General features: G+C 44.4%; 1 protein-coding gene across 1 annotated transcript; it reads left to right on the plus strand.

Moving 5' to 3' along the window:
* Window positions 1–7,182: 7,182 nt before the first annotated feature.
* On the plus strand, window positions 7,183–8,507 carry LOC147883208 (uncharacterized). Its single transcript, XM_087399265.1, has 6 exons — window positions 7,183–7,239; window positions 7,349–7,438; window positions 7,560–7,634; window positions 8,055–8,123; window positions 8,213–8,269; window positions 8,355–8,507. Exons 2-6 carry the CDS (start codon window positions 7,382–7,384, stop codon window positions 8,505–8,507), a joined length of 411 nt encoding a protein of 136 aa, XP_087255391.1. The 5' UTR covers window positions 7,183–7,239; window positions 7,349–7,381.
* Window positions 8,508–21,232: the final 12,725 nt, after the last annotated feature.

Raw genomic sequence — 21,232 nt, forward strand, 5'->3', positions numbered from 1 at the left:
ATGTCTCCAAGATATTCAATTTCAGGCTGGAAAAAAGAACTTTTCTCCAGGTTGGCATACAGTTGGTTCTCACATAAGAGAGAGAAAACAAGATTCAAGTGTTTCTCATGTTCCTCTCAACTCTTGCTATAAATCATGATATCATCAAAGAAAACTACCACAAAGTCTTGATAGGGTAGGAAGATACGATTCATCATCTGACTAAATGTGGCAGGTGCATTGGTCAATCCAAAAGGCATAACAAGAAATTCATAGTGACTAGTTTGGGTTCTAAAAGCAGTCTTGAAAATATCGGGCTCGATCACTCTCACTTGATGATATCCTGACTTAAGATCGATCTAGTTAAAGATTGTGGATCCTTTTAACTTGTCGAGTAGATCATCAACACTCGGAATGGGGTATCGATTTTTCACTGTGATTTTATTTAAGGCACGATAATTGATGCAGATTCGGAAAGTTCCATTTTTCTTCTTGACAAGAAGAACGGGTGCCCCAAATGGTGAGCTACTAGGTCGAATTAGGCCTCTAGCCAAAAGATCTTCTATTTGGGATTGAATCTCTTGCTGTTCAGTAGGATTGTGCCTATATGGTGATTTACACGATGGTGCGCTACCTGGAATAAGGTAAATCTTATGATCCTCAGGTCTAGATTGAGGTAGGCCAGGGGGTAAGTCTTCCATAAAGCAGTCGTCATAGGTAGCTAGAAAAGGATCCAAAGGGTCTTGCTTAGTTTTCTTAGTCTCAAGACTAGCCTCAATCTTATTGACCATAAACAGATATGTATTCTCATGTTTGCGCAAAGCTCTTTTAGCTTGGGTATGTGACAATATAGGCCAAGTCAGGTTTGGCATTATGATCGATGCGCCAGGGCATCCCTAGAATGAGATTTTGCTCACGCAAAGGAGCGACTAAGAAATCACAGCTCTCAACTAATGGCCCTAAAGTCACCTCAAGATCCTTAACCATTTGCAAACAATTATAATTTGAACCTTGAAAAGCTGATTTGACTTTATATTTTGTTTTGATGGTTGCGAGCCCTAACTTTTCAACTAAACATTGCGAAATGAAATCATGGGTGCTTCCATCATCAAATAAGACACTATGTTCTTTTTTGTGCAATAGTGCAATCATATGTAACAAAGAAATACGAAAATAAGATGCACTTTTACCTGAATAACACTTACCTGAAGGGGTGTAGTCGGCATCTTCACTGTCGTTGTCCTCATCCTCATCTTCAGCTTACACAGTGTGATGTGGGGTGTGGAATCACAAACTTCTTAACTTATGTGCATAAAGTAGATGTGCAGACTCATCAATAGACAATGAACTAGCCAGATAGAGAAACCACCAAAATAATATATTTCCGTCCAAAGCTATGGACACAATACAAAAGAGATAGATCCAAAGTCCCACCAATGGTGTGGTCCTCTGATCTTACCACAGGGTACTTCTCCTCTCTACCGGCTATCTCTAGACTCGAGCCCGCGTGCTCCACCTTGAGTGTCTGTAGACCTTCCATCCAGAACGATCCTCTCCACCTTGCTGTTGGAAACCAGCCTAGGTGGGCTACCACTCAAGCTCAGTCTGCAGCTCCTTCAGGGTCACCTTCACCTCCTGTGGATAGGCCCAAGGCTTGCCTTCTTGCTGCTCCTGTCTGCTGTCAGAGGGCTGCTCCAGAGAATAATTTATGAGGGCTGGAGGCCCTCCTTTTATAGGCCCAGGGGCCTGTCATAAAAACTGACCAGTCAGCTTCATACTGGCCGACCAGTCTGCTGCTGGTCCAGCCCTTTAAGGGCTCTAAAACCAGGCCCTTTGGCCCAAACTTCTAGGGCCTTTGGCCCTCCAATTAAGGCAAGGGCCCAGCCCTATATAAGGCATGCCACTGCCCACTAGCATCCCCATTTGCTGCTCCACCTGGCCTCCATGTGGCCAACCTAATCTGCTGGTCTGCCCCGCCCTTCTGCGCCATCTCTTCTGCTAGATAGCTCGCCACGTAGGCGCTTCCAGCCTGCCTATGCCGCCACCTGTGCGCCTCTTTTGCAGGCCCATGGATTCCTGCTTTGACAGCTGCCCACACGGCAGACTGTGTGCTGCCCATGTGGCAGCCTCTGCCCTTTCTGTGTGCTGCCCATGTGGCAGCTCCAATATCCCATGGTCTACCTCCCCCATGCTCTCCTCATATGGGGCCTTACAGATGGGGGGTGACCTTCAGTCACGTTCCCGCCTTCGAACTCGAGTAATCCAGTCGTCACGATCTTCTAGTTGTCCCCCTCATAATGAGTGAACAACCTGGAGTCTTCTAGGCACCATGCTTTGAGGGTCTATTTCAACCCGTCCTTCCTTTGGCAAGGTCTGCAACTAGTGAATATTTCCAGAGAACCTGGACCATGAACTCTCGCTGAGTTCTCAAGCAGGTACTCTTCTGGCTTCAGTACTCTTTGTCCATCACCTTCTAGCAATTTGTGTCGGAGATTTAAAGAAGCACCAATACTTCCCCTTCTGCCTTCGAAGAAGGCCAATTCCTTCCAATCTCGTATCACCTGAGACAAATGAAGATCAGAGTCTCTCCACAACATGCTATAAAGGCTCAAATGCAAAATATCAAGTACATACCAGACTGTTGTACTGCCTGTGTGTTTGCTTGGCCCTGCCAGGGCTAGAGCCTGAATCGCAGCATTAAGGTAGGGGGCGATGACCTTGCTTGGTCGTCGCTCCTGTGCTCCAGGGGCTATTGGGTGTAGGGCTGCACGTGCCAGTCCCTTAGTACCTTCTCCTTGCAATCTAGAGGGTATTCCCTCCATTACTTTCCTCCATCTCGCTTGAAGTTCTACCCTACTTTCTCATACCCGTCCTACAAGCTGAATACTCTAGCACTACCTTCAACCAACTCTCTAGTTCTCATCATCCCTAACTGAAAATTACACCATCTTGAGATGGGAAAGTGCAGCAAATAGTAGATTCTTGAGGCATACCTGGAAGAAGCTTCAACAAACCTTGCTCTACAAAATTCTGTTACAGGAGCTTGCTCTGATACCAACTGACACGACCCCAGCACTCCTGAAAGCTTGGACTTGCAAAACAAGCACAAGAACATATCCATAGAACAACGATGGAAATCGTAGGCATGCTCACCACCCAACCATGACATCCTAGACTTGGATGTCCCCTCCGAGCCTCGAGCAGAGCTACTGGTACGATCTCCCAACCATGTCCCCAGCCTGTTAGAAATGACCCAACAGAGGGTATGCACAGCGGAAGACTGATAGTAATGCCCAGGAGCTCACACAGAGTGCGTGTGGGTGTGGAATCACAAACTTCTTTACTTAATGTGCATCACATAGATGTTCAGACTCATCAATAGACAATGAACCAGCCAGATATAGAAGACACCAAAACTAATATATTTCCGTCCAAAGCTATGGACACAATACAAAAGAGATAGATCTAGAGTCCCACCAATGGTGTGGTCCTCTGATCTTACCACAAGGTCCTTCTCCTATCTGCCGACTATCTCTAGACTCCAGCCCACGTGCTCCACCTCGAGCTTCTGTAGACTATCCATCCAGATCCCTTCCACCTTATTGTCTTTGCACCAGCCTAGGTGGGCAGCACTCTGAGCTAGGTCTGCAGCTCTACAGCCCACTTGAATCCTCCTGGATAGAGGCCCACAGGTGGCTGTTCTGCTGCTCTTTCTGCTCCCTGAATTGCTGCTCCAAGTGATGATTTATGAGGGCACAAAGGCCCTCCTTATATAGGCCCTTCAAGGGCTGCAAAAAACCGACCAGCAGCAGCATTCTGGCCAACCCCAACAGGCCGACCAGTCTGCTGCAAAACCAGCCCTTTAAGGGCTCCAAAACTGGGGCTGGCTACCCCATATCTTCATGCAGGTTCCAGCCTTGGTTTGGCCCTTCAACCAGGCCTGGTTGGCTGGCTGTATCTAGCCCAACCAGCCTGTCTAGTCAGGCCTTCTCCTCTGCTATCCACCTGCCATCTCTGCTTCGCCACTTGCAAGCTCTGTTGCAGGTCATATGCCTGCCCACAAGCAATGCCATGTGGCTCGCCTTTCTCCTGGGTATTCTCTGCATTTGGTGCTGCTCCAAACAAGCCTATGACAGGCCAGATCCAAGCTAGACCTCCATAGCCAACTTTCCGTCCATTTGTTGAGCTACCATGGCAACTCCAGGTTCTTCTTTCTTTCTCTGATCATCTGCCCCCATGGCAGCCAACTTGTTGCCCATGTGGCCATCCCTCAGGACCCAGGTTCACCAGGTTCTTCTTTCTTTCTCTGATCTCTGCTCCCATGGCAGCCAACTTGCTGCCCATGTGGCCATCCCTCAGGACCCAGGTTCACCCCCCCCATGCTCTCCTCATATGGGGGCTTATAGATGGGGGGTGACCATTCCAACACCCCCTCTCACCGACACATCTAGGCCCAATGCCAACACGTCGATGAAGATGCTCCAGTAACTCCTTGATCGTAGTCCTCTGGAACATTTCGATGTCGAAATCTTTTCCTAGCTTTTCATCCAGTGGCTCCTGCTCTACTAGGTCTGGTTCCGCTTCCGCACACCATCCTAGTACACAAGTCCATCTCTGGTAGCACCTCCTAGCACCACCTCCTTCAGTCACGTTCCCGCCTTCAAACTCGAGCAATCCAGCCGTCATGATCTTCCAGTTGTCCCCCTCATAATGAGTGAACAACCTGGAGTCTTCCAAGCACCATGCTCTGAGGGTCTGTTTCCCGTCTTTCCTTTGGCAAGGTCTGCAACCAATGAATATTTCTAGATAACTTGGACCATGAACTTTCGTTGAGTTTTCAAGCAGGTACTCTTCTGGCTTCAATAGTCTTTGTCCATCACCTTCTAGCAATCTGTGTCCGAGATTTGAAGAAGCACCAATACTTCCCCTTCTGCCTTCGAAGAAGGCTAATTCCTTCCAATCTCGTAAAACCTGAGACAAATGAAGAGCAAAGTCTCTCCACAGCATGCTATAAAGACTCAAATGCAAAATATCAAGAACATACCAGATTGTTGTACTGCCTGTGTGTTTGTCCTGAAAGCAAACCATGTATCTCAATGAGGCACCCACCAAGAGCCTGTGTGATCCTTTACTGTCCCCTTTTGATGTACACCATGCATTTGACCATGAGACCCCAGGGCTTTCCATGGAATACACCCTCATGTTAGTGTTAACATCCACACACCTGGAAGATACCAAGCGCTCTATGCTGTCCTTCACCTTCACAAAGGCATTTGACTCCTCGTCGACCCACATCTCTATGTCAGACATCCTCACTGTGATTTCTTGGTCAACTTGGGCTCTGCTACCATGTTAGAAATGACCCACTGTGATTTCTTGGTCAACTTGGGCTCTGCTACCATGTTAGAAATGACCCAACAGAGGGTACGCATAGCGGAAGACTGATAGTAATGACCAGGAGTTCACACAGTGTGCATGTGGGTGTGGAATCACAAACTTCTTTACTTAATGTGCATCACATAGATGTGCAGACTCATCAATAGACAATGAACCAGCCAGATATAGAAGACACTAAAACTAATATGTTTCCACCCAAAGCTATGGACACAATACAAAAGAGATAGATCAAGAGTCCCACCAATGGTGTGGTCCTCTGATCTTACCACAAGCTCCTTCTCCTATCTGATGGCTATCTCTAGACTCGAGCCCGGGTGCTCCACCTCGAGCTTCTGTAGACTATCCGTCCAGATCCCTTCCACCTTGCTGTCTTTGCACCAGCCTAGGTGGGCAGCACTCTGAGCTAGGTCTGCAGCTCTACAGCCCACTTGAATCCTCCTAGATAGAGGCCCATAGGTGGCTGTTCTACTGCTCTTTCTGCTCCCTGAATTGCTGCTCCAAGTGATGATTTATGAGGGCACAAAGGCCCTCCTTATATAGGCCCTTCAAGGGCTGCAAAAAACCGACCAGCAGCAGCATTCTGGCCGACCCCAATAGGCTGACCAGTCTGCTGCAAAGCCAGCCCTTTAAGGGCTCCAAAACTGGGGCTGGCTGCCCCATATCTTCATGCAGGTTCCAGCCTTGGTTTGGCCCTTCAACCAGGCCTGGTTGGCTGGCTGTATCTAGCCCAACCAGCCTGTCTAGTCAGGCCTTCTCCTTTGCTATCCACCTGCCATTTCTGCTTCGCCACTTGCAAGCTCTGTTGCAGGTCATATACCTGCCCACAAGCAATGCCATGTGACTTGCCTTTCTCCTGGGTATTATCTGCATTTGGTGCTGCTCCAAATAAGCCTGTGACAGGCCAGATCCAGGTTAGACCTCCATAGCCAACTTTCCATCCATTTATTGCAGCTACCATGGCTCCTCCAGGTTCTTCTTTCTTTCTTTGATCTCTGCCCCCATGGCAGCCAACTTGCTGCCCATGTGGCCATCCCTTAGGACCCAAGTTCACCCCCCCCATGCTCTCCTCATATGGGGGCTTATAGATGGGGAGGTGACCATTCCAACACAGCCAGCCTCGTGTCCTGTACCACCAGGAGGCGCCTGAAGGCCTTGGGCTACGCTAGGAAGCAAGCGTGAGTCTGCGACACGATCCAAGATCAGACCTTGCACAAAACCCTAATCTAGCTCGTACCCTTGCCACTCTACCTGAGAATCAAGCCTGCCTAGCCCTAAGTCTCCCAAGGCTACCTGAGCTAGTAATGTGTAAGCCAATACACATCAGATACCCATCCGTGTACATGACAGCCCTGGTACTTTGTGGTCTCCGTTCTCATGTTTAGAATGATCTTTGCCATGGTGCTGCACTGGCCTCCAGTGTATCATGACACCCATTGTTCTTGCAGTTCTCTATCTCTACAAGGTGATAGGAGTTTCTCTAGCCTAGCTAACCTTTCTTCTGGAGCTTGCAAAGTGTTGTTGCAACCCTCCTATTCATCGTATTGAGGTGCTTCCCTCCCTGCTTCACCGGCATCCACTAAAGCTCATTTTGAGCATGCATGAGCCAGGGGGATGGATCGCTGCTGCATATTCCTCTATAAGACATATTATGTTTTGTAAGCTCGCAGCTAATTGCAATTGTGACTCTATTGTGCTAGCTGCAAGGAGAGTCAGAAATTTACTTTGAGGTAATGGACGAATAAAACTAGTAGAAATGTATGTGTGTGTAATGATATGAAATTCTAATATTGTGATTTACAAACTGCATGCAAAGACAAGGGGAATGAAGCAGATAATTTGCAGAATTTAGACATAAGAGTAGAGGTAAGTGCATATTTCAAGTAAATCATATTATATGTTCAGAACTTTTTATCTACTGTATGTTCATAATTAATTATTCATCATCATTGAAAATGATTTCACTCCTTTACAGTTGCAAGGAGAGCCAGAGATTACTTTTGAAGCAATGGAAAATGATGAAAATTGGAAAGCTAGTGAGAATGATTGGCTCGAGACAATGGAGGTAGGTCCATACATTAGGTGAAAGCTTTGGGTATGTGCCTTATAAAGCGCCATTTATTGCTGTTGAACATTCCTGATTTGAGACTTTGATATTTATAGAAAATAACCTTATGCTTTTGCAGTACCATGAAGATCATCCATTCAAAAATCTTAATAGTAAGGGGGAAATGATTGCCTTTGGATCAAGTACCCATGTTGTGAGTTATTGTGTAATTGCTTTATTTCTTGATTTGTTTAATGCTTAATTGCTTGATTTATTACAAATAGGTCTAGAGGGTGCTATATGTAGTGTCCCTTTAGGGCCTATTTTGTTTCTTGCACAACAGTCCCATACCAGGTCCTTTTGTTGCATGCTATGCAGTCCGTCCATGTAGTTTGATTGGCTAGTGCATTAGAAGGATGTACAACCATAGGGGATGTTGAGAGTAGCTAGCTGTGGTGGCAAAAAATGCCCATAGCTACAACAAGTACTAGGCACACATAAAAGAGGAAAATCATAGTAGTAGTAGTAGTAGTAGCAGTAGCAGCAGCAAAAAATGTCCATTGCTAGAGCAAGCACTAACCACGAGGCTTATACACTTGACAAAAGGGATTAACTTTTCTTGTATCTTGTGTAGGACTTCGATTTTCCTATTACAGTTCCAAGCTCAGTGACGACAAAGTATAAGAGCATAAATAGTGAATTGGTAAGGAAGTGGCGAATTGAGTTTGATAGTCAATATCCATTCAAATTTTGAATTTAATCAAGCCATGATGTAACATTCCAATATGATAGGGTTCTACATGCAAGGAGAAATCAAAGATGAGCAAGAAGCCTACCAAGAAAAGAAAGGTAAATTTGCATTGGTTTGTCCAGCTATGTGTAATTTCTTTTTTTGGAAATTTCATATTAAATTAAGTAGATTTTTTGGCTGAAGGTTTTAAGAGAGTTGCTGCAAACAAATGGAGATGGGTACACAAGGAACACAAATGTACCTCTAAGACAAAAGAGGTATTTTCTTACCTTAGATCATGAAATGATTTATAAATTCATATCATTTGTTCCTGAGATATGGTGTAAGAAATCCTAGATTTACTATATTTAGAAATGTGCTAAGGAACAGAAAGGAGATTGAAATAGCAAAGAACAAGGAATATTTGTATTGCTTGAGTGTCTGTAGTGTGTCATCCATACAGTTGGGCCTCTCTTATATAGAGAGTGAAGAGTCACACATGAAAAGGTGTGTACTCCAAAGTGTATGTGCATGAAGAGGTGTGTACCCCTTGTGAAGGGTGTGACCCTTGATGAGAGGGTACATTACAATAGGAGTGTCTCTTCCATAGAATGTCTCTTGTGAAGGGTTGTGCCTCATAGGAAGTGTCTTGTCGAAAGGGCATACCCTTCCACAAGTGTCCATTCATCAAACCATCCATAAGTCTAAGATATAGAGAAAGGAATACGTCACAGATTGTGACATCCCCTCCTACTCAAAATAAGACCCTGGTGGAGATAATGAACTGATGTAGAAAATATCATGGTAAATTCTAAAAATACTGCTGTAAAATGTCAGGGTATTGCTGTAAGTCTTCATCAGATTGCCAAGTAGCGTCGGAGTCGTCCAGATCTCGCCAAAGAACAAGGAATTCCGTGACAAGTCGATGTCGAGTCTCTCGCTGTTGATGGTCCAGAATACACTCAGGAATAAGGAGAACATAATCGTCTTCGATTTTTGGGACATAATCACCTGCAGGAGGAACTGCTTCATCGCCTGGAATGTAAGTCTTTAGCCAAGAAATATGAAATGTCGGATGGATTTTACCCCATGATGGTGGTAATTCCAATTTGTAACTTAAAGGTGATTTTTTCTTGATGATCCGGAAAGGTCCATAGTATCTTGGTTGCAACTTAGGAAACACAGACTTAACTGTCTTATAGCGATGTGGGGCTACAAATAATAGCACCATGTCACCGGTGTCAAATTCCAGGTGACGTCTATGTTTGTTGGCAGACCGTTGATACCGCTCTTGCACTTTTCGCATATGATCCCTGACTTGGAGTAGAATGTCTTGCATTTCTTGAACCAGTTGATTAGCTAGGGCCTCGATGTTGAAGTACAAAATTTGTTGGTACAATCGGAGTGTGTCCATAAGCTGCTCAGATAGATTTGTAATGCTTAACAATACTAATGAATTCCCACCACCTACTAAATGTTCTTTGGAAGGAATAATTGCTTTAGCAATAGAGGGATAATTATGGGGAGATGGTTAGAAACTTTTCCCATCATTTGGGCCATTGTAAGAATTTACTTCATCATTGGCCTCAATTGGTGCATGTTGCTTACTTGCTGCATATACAAATTTTAAGTTGACCAAAATTTCACATTTTTTTGGAAAATCTATGTCAAAGTACTTCTACTTAAGAAATGTAATTGTAAATGTAGTTAAAATTTTTAAAAGGAACATAGAATTGATTCTATGAAAAAGTTGTGATATAAAAATCAATGACATAATAAGGAAGTAGCTGTTTTTCTTTGATTACAAAGTTTAAAGTAAACTGCAATGATAATACTTCATATTCAAATAATGAAAATCATCTTCCATAAACAGTACAATGAAAACCATAATAATGAATATTATGCATAATGCAAGTTATCACTTATGTGGATATGGAACTACTCAAAAGAGAAGCAGATTGATAGAACAAAAGTATGCATGTACAACCAAATCCTCGTTCAGAGGTGGATAACCTTTTTGAGAACCATGGTGAAATGTGCCCAACCAATATAGATTACTTTACTAAAAATACATATTAACAATTAGAAAAACACATCATCTATCTCACTAGTATACCTATCTGAAGAGTCACTTGCACACTTAATAATATCACCCCTTGTTATGCACCCAGAAACTGATCGATCTATCTGCAACTTTTGCTCTTTTAGTACCCATGTCACATAGCAATCTAACAGATGGTCCAGCTGCATTATGTCTTGCCCAGGAAGTTGATAGAATTCTTTTTTCGTAAGCTTCAATGATCTCACACATTTCTATAATTTACTGTACATGATATCCACATCCTCTTCTTTCATTGTCATCATTGCAATCGCTTCCTTTTCTTCTATCTTTAGATTACCAACCTATACCATGACATGCATGTGTTTAAAACCTTAAAAAGAACCATCATGACAACAAAAAATAAATCAAGTCAGAATGAGCATGCCAAATACCAATCCTGTATGTGAGCATTGCATCAATCCTCCAAGCATAGGAGTGATCTACTCTCTTTTAGAAGGGACCTTCTCGGTGGAAGACCCAAGAAGGAACATTATATGGTTAACAAGTTAGTGTGTGAGATGCTTATGCTCATATAGTTCTTGCACATGATTAAATGAAAGTATTTCTCTTTCAAAACAGCTTCTTTTTAAATAGCCACAATGACATTTAAAAGTAAACACATTCAATGCAATCATCGTTGTATCTTGTTGAGATAAGATACCCACGACTAAAAATCTCTAGATTTGATGAGAAATGGGACCTCACATTAAAAACCTCCAGTCAATCTTTGGTACTATTGTAACCTATATAGATTGTATACCAAAAGAAAGCAACACGAAGGTTGTGCTAAACAAAGCTGCAAACAACATATCAACGCATGGCAAGGAAGGCCTATTTTGGCTCTCGAAAACCAGAGTCCCTTTGATTCCTACAATGGGACTCCTAAGATCTCTACCCAATCTTCTTAAACATGCGAGTAGGCATGTCACTATAGATGCTAGACCACTATGTTGATGTGCCAGAAGGTCTACACTTGTTCGTGGACCTCCGGAAGGCTTTTGACATAGTCCCATGCTCTCGCTTGATTAGGCAACTACAAGAGTTGCATCTCCCAGAGATCATGATCTAGGGTGTGATGAGTTTATATGAGTCCATCAGAGGGCAGGTCCACACTCTTGGAGGGCTATCAAACTAGGTTGAGAGTACTATATGGGTGAAGCAGGGCTGCCCCCTCTCATTGACTCTCTTCGGGTTATACATTGATGAGATCACATCCTTTGTTGATCGCTTGGGAGGAGAGGGCTCCTTATTGGCTGATTTGATGGTATAGGTATTACTGTATGCAGATGACATAGTCCTCATTTCATCCTCAGCTAAGGGACTACAGAAACACCTAGAGGCCCTGGAGGTGTTCTACAGAGAGAGGGACCTGATAGTTAACCTTGGAAAAACCAAGGTTATGATCTTCAACACATCCCGGAGATAGCCCAATAGATACAGATACGTAAGCTTTTCGCATCACATCAAAGGACCATCAAGGAGCCAGGTTATATAGAGCCTGCACATCTACTTGGAGCTCTGGTTTTGAACAGTACTTGATTGCTCTTTTTTCCTACTATTTTGTACTAGCCTTTTTTGCATTTCTAGCACTCAGCAAGAGCCCTAGTGAGCCCTTTGCTTCAGCCCACGGTGGCTTGTATGGGTTACATATATTTTGTACTTTGTCTCATAGAAATGCGAGGTCTTCTGAAGACATAAATACATCTATGTCTCTCTTTTTACTATCCGAGTACCTATAGCCGTACTTGCACGTAGAAGTCTGCCAAGCTTCGTCACCTACAGTAGTTCCAACAAGGCGAGGCGCCACCACCAACGGCGCCTTATAAACAGCACCACAAAACAAGTCACCAACATCTCCACCAGTAGGCTCCTACGTAGGGCTACACAGTAGAGGAGAGGAAAGGTTTTTAGGAGTCCGAGCTAGGCTGAAAACCCTGCAGCCCATCTTGGGGGTTAATGCAACAGGGAGGGGGTTTACTCAGTTTGCACAGGTCACAATGCAAATGCCCAAGATGCCCAGGACCAAGGCTTTCACTCCTGTGAAGCCTTTGTATTCGCAAGTTGCAGGTTTTGCCCCGACACATAGCCCATGTGCAGATGTAAACAACAAAGTGAATAGATTTGATTTCTACAAGGAATTGAAAGAGTAGGAAGCTAGAGAAGCAAATAAGAAAATCATATGCATTGGGGGGCTAGTAGACAATTCTTGGATGCTTTGATGATGTTGGAAGATCCAGAGGAGGGAATCACATGCCTAAAAAAGGAGATAACACAAGTTGAATGGGATACAAATGACATTAGTGGTATCATGAAGCAAGGAAAACAGCTCCAAGTTTATTTCAATGAGAGAGCAAGCAAAGTAAAGATTATTTGCCAGACAAACAAGTTGAAAGGTACATAGGTTTGGATATCTGAGGAGCTCACTCCTACTCAGCTCAAACAAAGGAGTATCGAACTTACTAAAGTGAAGGATGCACGTAAAGCTGGAAAGTGGGGAGTTTACAGAGATGGACTGGCATTAATTAGAGATTTCAAATCTAAACCTAAAGACCCTCAATCTTAAACTGATGTAACGATGGCCATTTTATGATAGGACTAGAACTTAGATGTGTGTTAACTATGATAACCTCGAGCTGAGGTGCCATGTGCACTCCTCAACTCTTTGGTTTTATCCAAATGGTGTAAAGTCATTTTGACATTTTGCATTTTGTCCCATAGGCCCGTGAGGCCTCCCGCAGACATTAATATGACTCTCTCTCTCTCTCTCTCTCTCTCTCTCTCTCTCTCTCTCTTTCTCTTAGAGCAGCTTGTCGTCATCATACGAAACCCTAGCCACCAGTTTGTCGCTAGGCCATCTTTAGCGCTGCTAGTTCCGATGTTGAACCCTAAAGGCAGCAAAGGGATCAGGAGTTGCTCAGGGGGGGGTTGCAGTGCAGGTCTACATCAGCCCTAGGCTAAGCTAAGCCTATGGCTTAGCTTGGGGTGTGAGACTTATGAAAGGGGTTTCCAAAACCCACAATGGACAATATGGAGTTTCCCAAGACCAAACTATTTGCCTCTATCCCGACTAGCAAGCCAGTAGAGGGCATCTCATGTGAGAGATAGATCTGCACTTTATGTGATATGCAAGAGACTAAAACAAAGGATCATTGTTGCCCTTGGATCAATCTAATGCGGGGCTACACCACAAATAGGTGAAGGGCTGCCTAGAGGAGACTCTTCACCCCACTTGTACACAAAGTACGATCCTAAGTAAGGGCTAGTAGTGCCAGTCGCGTAGACGGCCTCCCAACAGATATCATCAAAACAACCTCACCCATGGTAAAACCGTAGGTAAGCCGATGGAGTCCATGTAAGACTGGAACGTCACAACGACTCCATGGATAAAGTTGAGGGACTATACCCGTGAGATTTTGTCGCTTCCGAGTGCTATGCTCCCATACTTAGGATATAGAGATGTCGGCAACTCACCTCCCCATCTGTGAAGCCTAATATGACGACAACATGGGGCTGGTGGACTTAGGCCTGCCACAAGGGCAAGATCAGGAGGCAGGACTGGATCACTGACTTCTTCACAAAAGGAGAGCGCACACGGTTTTGGGTATCTTTACACACGCTACAAGTTGAGATAGGACGAGTAGATGACATCTCATGTGAGAGATAGATCTGCACTTTATGTGATATGCAAGAGACTGAGACAAAGGATCATTGTTGCACTTGGATCAATCTAATGTGGGGCTACACTACAAATAGGTGAAGGGTTGGCTAGAGGAGACTCTTACCCCACTTGTACACAAAGTACGATCCTAACTAAGGGCCAATAGTGCCAGTCACGTAGACGGCCACCCAATATATATCATCAAAACAACCTCACCCATGGTAAAATCGTAGGTAAGCTGATGGAGTCCATGTAAGACTGGACCCTCACAACGACTCCGTGAGATTTTGTCGCTTCCGAGTGCTATGCTCCCATACTTAGGATATAGAGATTTCGGCAACTCACCTCCCCATCTGTGAAGCCTAATATGACGACAACATGGGGCTGGTGGACTTAGGCCTGCCACAAGGGCAAGATCAGGAGGCAGGACTGGATCACTGACTTCTTCACAAAAGGAGAGTGCACACGGTTTTGGGTATCTTTACACACGCTACAAGTTGAGATAGGACGAGTAGATGACATCTCATGTGAGAGATAGATCTGCACTTTATGTGATATGCAAGAGACTGAGACAAAGGATCATTGTTGCACTTGGATCAATCTAATGTGGGGCTACACTACAAATAGGTGAAGGGTTGGCTAGAGGAGACTCTTACCCCACTTGTACACAAAGTACGATCCTAACTAAGGGCCAATAGTGCCAGTCACGTAGACGGCCACCCAATATATATCATCAAAACAACCTCACCCATGGTAAAATCGTAGGTAAGCTGATGGAGTCCATGTAAGACTGGACCCTCACAACGACTCCATGGATAAAGAGGGACTATACCCCTGAGATTTTGTCGCTTCCGGGTGCTGTGCTCCCATAATTAGGACATAGAGATGTCGGCAACTTAGCTCCCCATCTATGAAGCCCGATATGATGACAACATGGGGCTGGTGGACTTAGGCCTGCCACAAGGGCAAGATCAAGATGCAGGAACGGATCAATGACTTCTTCTTCACAGAAGGTGAGCCCACACGGTTTCGGGTATCTTCACACATGCTATTGGTTGAGACATGATGGCTAGACGGCTTCTCATGTGAGAGATAGATTTGCACTTTACGTGATATGCAAGAGATTGAGAGAAATGATCATTGTTGCCCTTGGATCAATCTAATGTGGGGCTACGCTACAAATAGGTGAAGGGCTGCCTAGAGGAGACTCTTCAGCCCACTCGTACACAAAGAATGATCCAAACTAAGTGCTAATAGTGCCACTCGTGTAGACGGCCTCCCAAAAGATATCATCAAAACAACCTCACCGATGGTAAAACTGTAGGTAAGCCGATGGAGTCCATGTAAGACTGGAACCTCACAATGACTCCATGGATAAAGAGGGACTATACTAGTGAGATTTTGTTGCTTCCTAGTGCTGCGCTCCCATACTTAGGACATAGAGATGTTGGCAACTCACTCGTGCCCATCTGTGAAGCCTGATATGACAACAACATGGGGCTGGTGGACTTAGGCCTACCACAAGGGCAAGATCACGAGGTAGGAACGGATCACTGACTTCTTCACAGAAGGTGAGCGCACACGGTTTTGAGTATCTTCACACACGCTACAAGTTGAGACAGGATGAGTAGACGGCATCTCATGTGAGAGATAGATATGCACTTTATGTGATATGCAAGAGACTGAGACAAAGGATCATTATTGCACTTGGATCAATCTAATGTGGGCCTACATGACAAATAGGTGAAGGGTTGCCTAGAGGAGACTGTTCACCCCACTTGTACAAAAAGTACGATGCTAAGTAAGGGCCAGTAGTGCCAGTCATGTAGACGGCCTCCCAATAGATATCATCACAACAACCTCACCCATGGTAAAACTATAGGTAAGCCGATGGAGTCCATGTAAGACTGGACCCTCACAACGACTCCATGGACAAAGAGGGACTATACCCATGAGATTTTGTCGCTTCCGGGTGCTGTGCTCCCATACTTAGGACATAGAGATGTCAGCAACTCACTTCCCCATCTATCAAGCTGGATATGATGATAACATGGGGCTGGTGGACTTAGCCCTGCCACAAGGGCAAGATCAGGGGGCAGGAACGGATCACTAACTTCTTCTTTATAGAAGGTGAGCCCACACGGTTCCGGGTATCTTCACACACGCTATAGGTTGAGACAAGATGAGTAGACGGCTTCTCATGTCAGAGATAGATCTGTACTTTATGTGATTTCCAAGAGACTGAGACAAAGGATCATTGTTGCCCTTGGATCCCAATCTAATGTGGGGCTATACTACAAATAGGTGAAGGGCTGCATAAAGGAGACTCTTCACCCACTTGTACACAAAGTACGATCCTAAGAAAGGGCCAGTAGTGCCAATCACGTAGATGGCCTCCCAATAGATATCACCAAAACAACCTCACGCATGGTAAAACCATAGGTAAGCCGATGGAGTCCATGTAAGACTGGAATGTCACAACGACTCCATGAATAAAGAGGGACTATACCCATGAGATTTTGTCGCTTCCGAGTGCTGTGCTCCCATACTTAGGATATAGAGATGTCGGCAACTCACCTTCCCATCTGTGAAGCCTGATATGATGACAACATGGGGCTGGTGGACTTAGGCCTACCACAAGGGCAGGATCAAGAGGCACGAATGGATCATTGACTTCTTCATAGAAGGAGGGCGCACACGGTTTCGGGTATCTTCACACATGCTACAAGTTGAGGCAAGATGATTAGATGGCATCTCATGTGAGAGATAGATCTGCACTTTATGTGATATGCAAGAGACTGAGACAAAGGATCATTGTTGCACTTGGATCAATCTAATGTGGGGCTACACTACAAATAGGTGAAGGGTTGCCTAGAGGAGACTCTTCACCCCACTTGTACACAAAGTACGATCCTAGCTAAGGGCCAGTAGTGCCCGTCACGTAGACGGCCTCCCAATATATATCATCAAAAGAATTTCACCCATGGTAAAACTGTAGGTAACCCGATGGAGTCCATGTAAGACTAGACCCTCACAATGACTCCATGGATAAAGAGGGACTATACCCGTGAGATTTTGTCTTTTTCGGGTGCTGTGCTCCCATAATTAGGACATAGAGATGTCGGCAACTCACCTCCCCATCTATGAAGCCCGATATGACGACAACATGGGGCTGGTGGACTTAGGCCTGCCACATTGGCAAGATCAGGAGGCAAGAACGGATCATTGAGTTCTTCTTCACAGAAGTTGAGCGCACACAGTTTTTGGTATATTCACACATGCTAAGGGTTGAGACAGGACGAGTAGACAGCATCTCATGTGAGAGATAGATCTGCACTTTATGTGATATGCAAGAGACTAAGACAAAGGATCATTGTTGCCCTTGGATCAATCTAATGTGGGGCTACACTACAAATAGGTGAAGGGCTGTGTAGAGGAGACTCTTCACCCCACTTGTACACAAAGTATGATCCTAAGTAAGGGCCAGTAGTGCCAGTTGCATAGAAGGCCTCCCAACAGATATCATCAAAACAACCTCACCTATGGTAAAACTGTAGGTAAGCCGATGGAGTCCATGTAAGACTGGAACCTCACAATGACTCCATGGATAAAGAGGGACTATACCTGTGAGATTTAATCACTTCCCGGTGCTGTGCTCCCATATGTAGGACATAGAGATGTCGGCAACTCACCTCCCCATCTGTGAAGCCCGATATGACGACAACATGGGCCTGGTGGACTTAGGCCTGTCACAAGGCCAAGATCATGAGGCAGGAATGGATCACTGAGTTCTTCTTCGCAGAAGGTGAGCACACACGGTTTTGGGTATATTCACACACGCTAAGGGTTGAGACAGGACGAGTAGACGGCATCTCATGTGAGAGATAGATCTGCACTTTGTGTGATATGCAAGAGACTGAGACAAAGGATCATTGTCGCCCTTGGATCAATCTAATGTGGGGCTACACTACAAATAGGTGAAGGGCTGCATAGAGGAGACTCTTCACCCCACTTGTACACAAAGTACGATCCTGAGTAAGGGCCAGTAGTGCGAGTTGCGTAGACGGCCTCCCAATAGATATCATCAAAACAACCTCACCCATGGTAAAACCGTAGGTAAGTCGATGGAGTCCATGTCAGACTGGAACCTCACAATGACTCATGGATAAAGAGGGACTATACCTATGAGATTTTATCACTAGTTAGTTGAGTTTGGTTTGAGACCCACATATAGGGTTCTTCTATTTCTTTGTACTAGAGTTCTTTTGGCTTTCACAACTAAGAAGAGGACAACTGTTTTCAGCCTCCACCTTTGTGTGTATTCCCCCATTGTGCATGTGAGAAAGCCGCAAGTGAGACTCCTTCCCTCTCTCCCACTCTCCTCACATGGTATCAGAGCCTTGTTTGTGGTAAGGAGCTCAAGAAAGCAAACCAAGTTCACGGTGTCCTGGTAAGAGGACCAGTGTTGCTTTCCTATTTCGAGTTTGGGAGCAAATCTCTGCAGGTAGCAGAGCCAGAAGTGCAAGAGTGCACTGTCTTAGATTGAGACGCCCTTCGCGGTGTGGCGAGAGCGCAGTATATGACTTTATTTTTCTGATTCGAGGCCATTTCGGGGCCCGTTTTGAAGGCGGAAGTTCTTCGCAGGCACTTAGAAAAAGGCCCTGTTTTTGCTGTGCGACCACTGCTCGGCTAGTCGGTGAAAAGTTGCCGTAGAAATTGCATCGTATGCCTGTGTGCAGAGATATTGGGAGTTGCAGAATCATGCTTGTTGCCTGTTGATGCAAAATCGTCACTAGGAAAGTGACTGTGTGGTCAAATACCACCTTCGTCAGTTTTGTAGATCTGCCCATGTGAGGCAAAAGCTGTGTTTTTTTGCAGTGACAGAATATTTTGCAGTGTTCTGTAATGGCATCTGATTCTCTTTCACAGATTGTCACTGAAAAGCTTGACAAGAACAACTTCCAGGCATGGAATTTTAGAATGATGAATTTCCTTATGGGAAAAGGCTATTGGGAGTTCATTACAGGAAATGAAGAAGAACTTGTTCTTCCTAATGTTCCCAGTCAACAGGAAATGCAGGCATTTAAAGGATGGCATGAGAGAGCCAGGAAAGTTATGTACTGGCTGTCTATCAGTATTTCGGACTCTATGATTGTGCATATTCCGGATGCAAGTACGCCAAAGGAGGCATGGGATACTTTGGCAAAAATGTACAGCACAAATACGCAAGCCAGGAAAATGCAGAGCTCAAACAGGAGTTGCACAATGTGCAGAGAGAAAATTTGAGCATAAATGACTACCACATGAAGGTGAAGAAAATTGCAGATGCACTTGCTTCCATTGGGTCGCCAGTGGAAGATGATGATCTAGTTTCTGTGACCTTGAATGGTCTAGGAAAGGATTATGCACAGTTCCGGACATCCATTGCCGTCCGTGAAAAATTTCCTGATTTTGAAGAGTTGTTTGCTTTTCTAATTTCTGAAGAGCAGAGAAATGGGGGTGCATCTTCTTCAGGAGGAACTTCAAAAGAAACTGTCTTCTACTCAAATGCTGGAAGAGGTAGAGGCAGAGGTAGAGGAGGCCGATCTGCAGGGCGTGGTAGAAATCAAAATATGCAGCAAACTCAAGAAAACCAGTCCTATGCAAGAGGACGTGGTAACTCTAGAGGCAGGGGGAGCCAAAGAGGCCGTGGTGGATGGCAGAGAGGCCAAAATGCAAACATCAATGTTGAATGCTACTACTGTGGTAAAATGGGACATATGGCTAAAGACTGCTACAAAAAGCAGAATGACATTATGAATGGAAAATTGTAGCAAGGCAATTATGCATCTTCTAGTAGACAGGGGGATGACAGAAATGAGCATCTATTTATGGTGCAACATATGACCAATTCTATGACAAGTGCAAAAGAATGAAATGATGTGTGGTATGTTGACTCAGGTGCGTCAAACCACATGACAGGTCATGCAGAATGGATGCAGGATGCAAGGAAAATGGAAAAACTAGGATTTGTGGAGACTGGTGATGATACTGCACATCCTATTATGCAGATTGGTAAAATTCCTTTGTCTATGTAGGATGGGAAAAAGAAATACCTATCTGATGTATTTCATGTCCCAAACATCACCAAGAACCTGGTTTCTGTTGGTCAAATGGTTGAGCAGGGCTTGCAAGTCAGATTCAATCCTCATGGATGCTCTGTTGAGGATATGAAAAATAATGGTTGCTTGATAGCAAAAGGAAAGAAGAAGGGCAGGATGTTTACACTGGATGCGGACATGCCTGAATTGAGTGCAGCAATATTTGCACACGGGACCGGTATAGTTGTAGATATTGATATCTGGCATAAACGCATTGGTCATGTTAATATACAGTGACTTAAATCAATGCAAGCCCAAAATATTGTTGCAGGATTGCCTAAATTCAAGGTTGCAGAAATGCATAAGGTTTGTGAAGCCTGCCAATTTGGAAAACAGGCAAGGAAACCATTTCCTAGGCATGTTCAAGAGAGTAAAAAGCCATTGGAATTAATCCACTCTGATGTGTGGACTACTAAAGCTGCATCTATTGGAGGCTGTCACTATTTTGTCACTTTTATTGATGACTTCAGCAGAAAAGTTTGGGTGTATTTTATGAAAAAGAAAAGTGAAGTGTTTGGGCACTTCAAAGCTTTTAAAGCTATGGTTGAGAAAGAAACAGGCTTGCAAATAAAATGCCTAAGGTCAGATGGAGGGGGAGAGTACCTCTCAAATGAGTTTGCAAGGTTCTTGCAGGAGCATGGTATAAAGCAGCAATATTCATGCAGTCATACCCCACAGCAAAATGGAATTGCAAAAAGGAAAAATAGGCATATTGGAGAAGTATCTCGGGCCATGCTAAATGAGAAAGATCTACCAGATTATTATTGGGCTATTATTATTGGGCTGAAGCAGTTGCTACAGCAGTTTACATAATGAACAGGACTCCCACTGCAGCAATACATGGCATGACGCTAGAGGAGATGTATACTGGTAGGAAACCAGACATTTCTCATTTGAAAATTTTTGGTTGCATTGCTTATGTTCATGTGTCAGCTGAGTTGAGGTCCAAGTTGGATCCAAAAGCTGAGAAGTGCGTCTTTATTGGTTATTCTCTGTAGCAGAAAGGGTATAGATGCTATAACCCTTCTACTCGTAAGTTTACAGTGAGCAGAGATGTTGTTTTTGATGAGATGAGCAGCTGGTATAAACCAGTAAATGTGATGATTGATGTAGATGCACAAAATGGTAATGCTGCACAGAATTCACAGCAGCAATCACAAAATATCAGTGGACTCGCAGTGTC

This window comes from Dipteris shenzhenensis, chromosome 28 (genome assembly GCF_047967505.1).
Source record: "Dipteris shenzhenensis isolate YYH24624 ecotype China chromosome 28, Dip_SZ_1.0, whole genome shotgun sequence".
NCBI classification, from domain to species: domain Eukaryota; kingdom Viridiplantae; phylum Streptophyta; class Polypodiopsida; order Gleicheniales; family Dipteridaceae; genus Dipteris; species Dipteris shenzhenensis.

Bases quoted from the DNA above. Each gene is read 5' to 3' on its own strand.
- LOC147883208 (XM_087399265.1), top strand. From the start codon at position 7,382: ATGGAAAATGATGAAAATTGGAAAGCTAGTGAGAATGATTGGCTCGAG. The intron at 7,635-8,054 runs GTGAGTTATTGT...TATCTTGTGTAG, and splicing joins TTGGATCAAGTACCCATGTT to GACTTCGATTTTCCTATTAC. The intron at 8,124-8,212 runs GTAAGGAAGTGG...CCAATATGATAG, and splicing joins AGAGCATAAATAGTGAATTG to GGTTCTACATGCAAGGAGAA.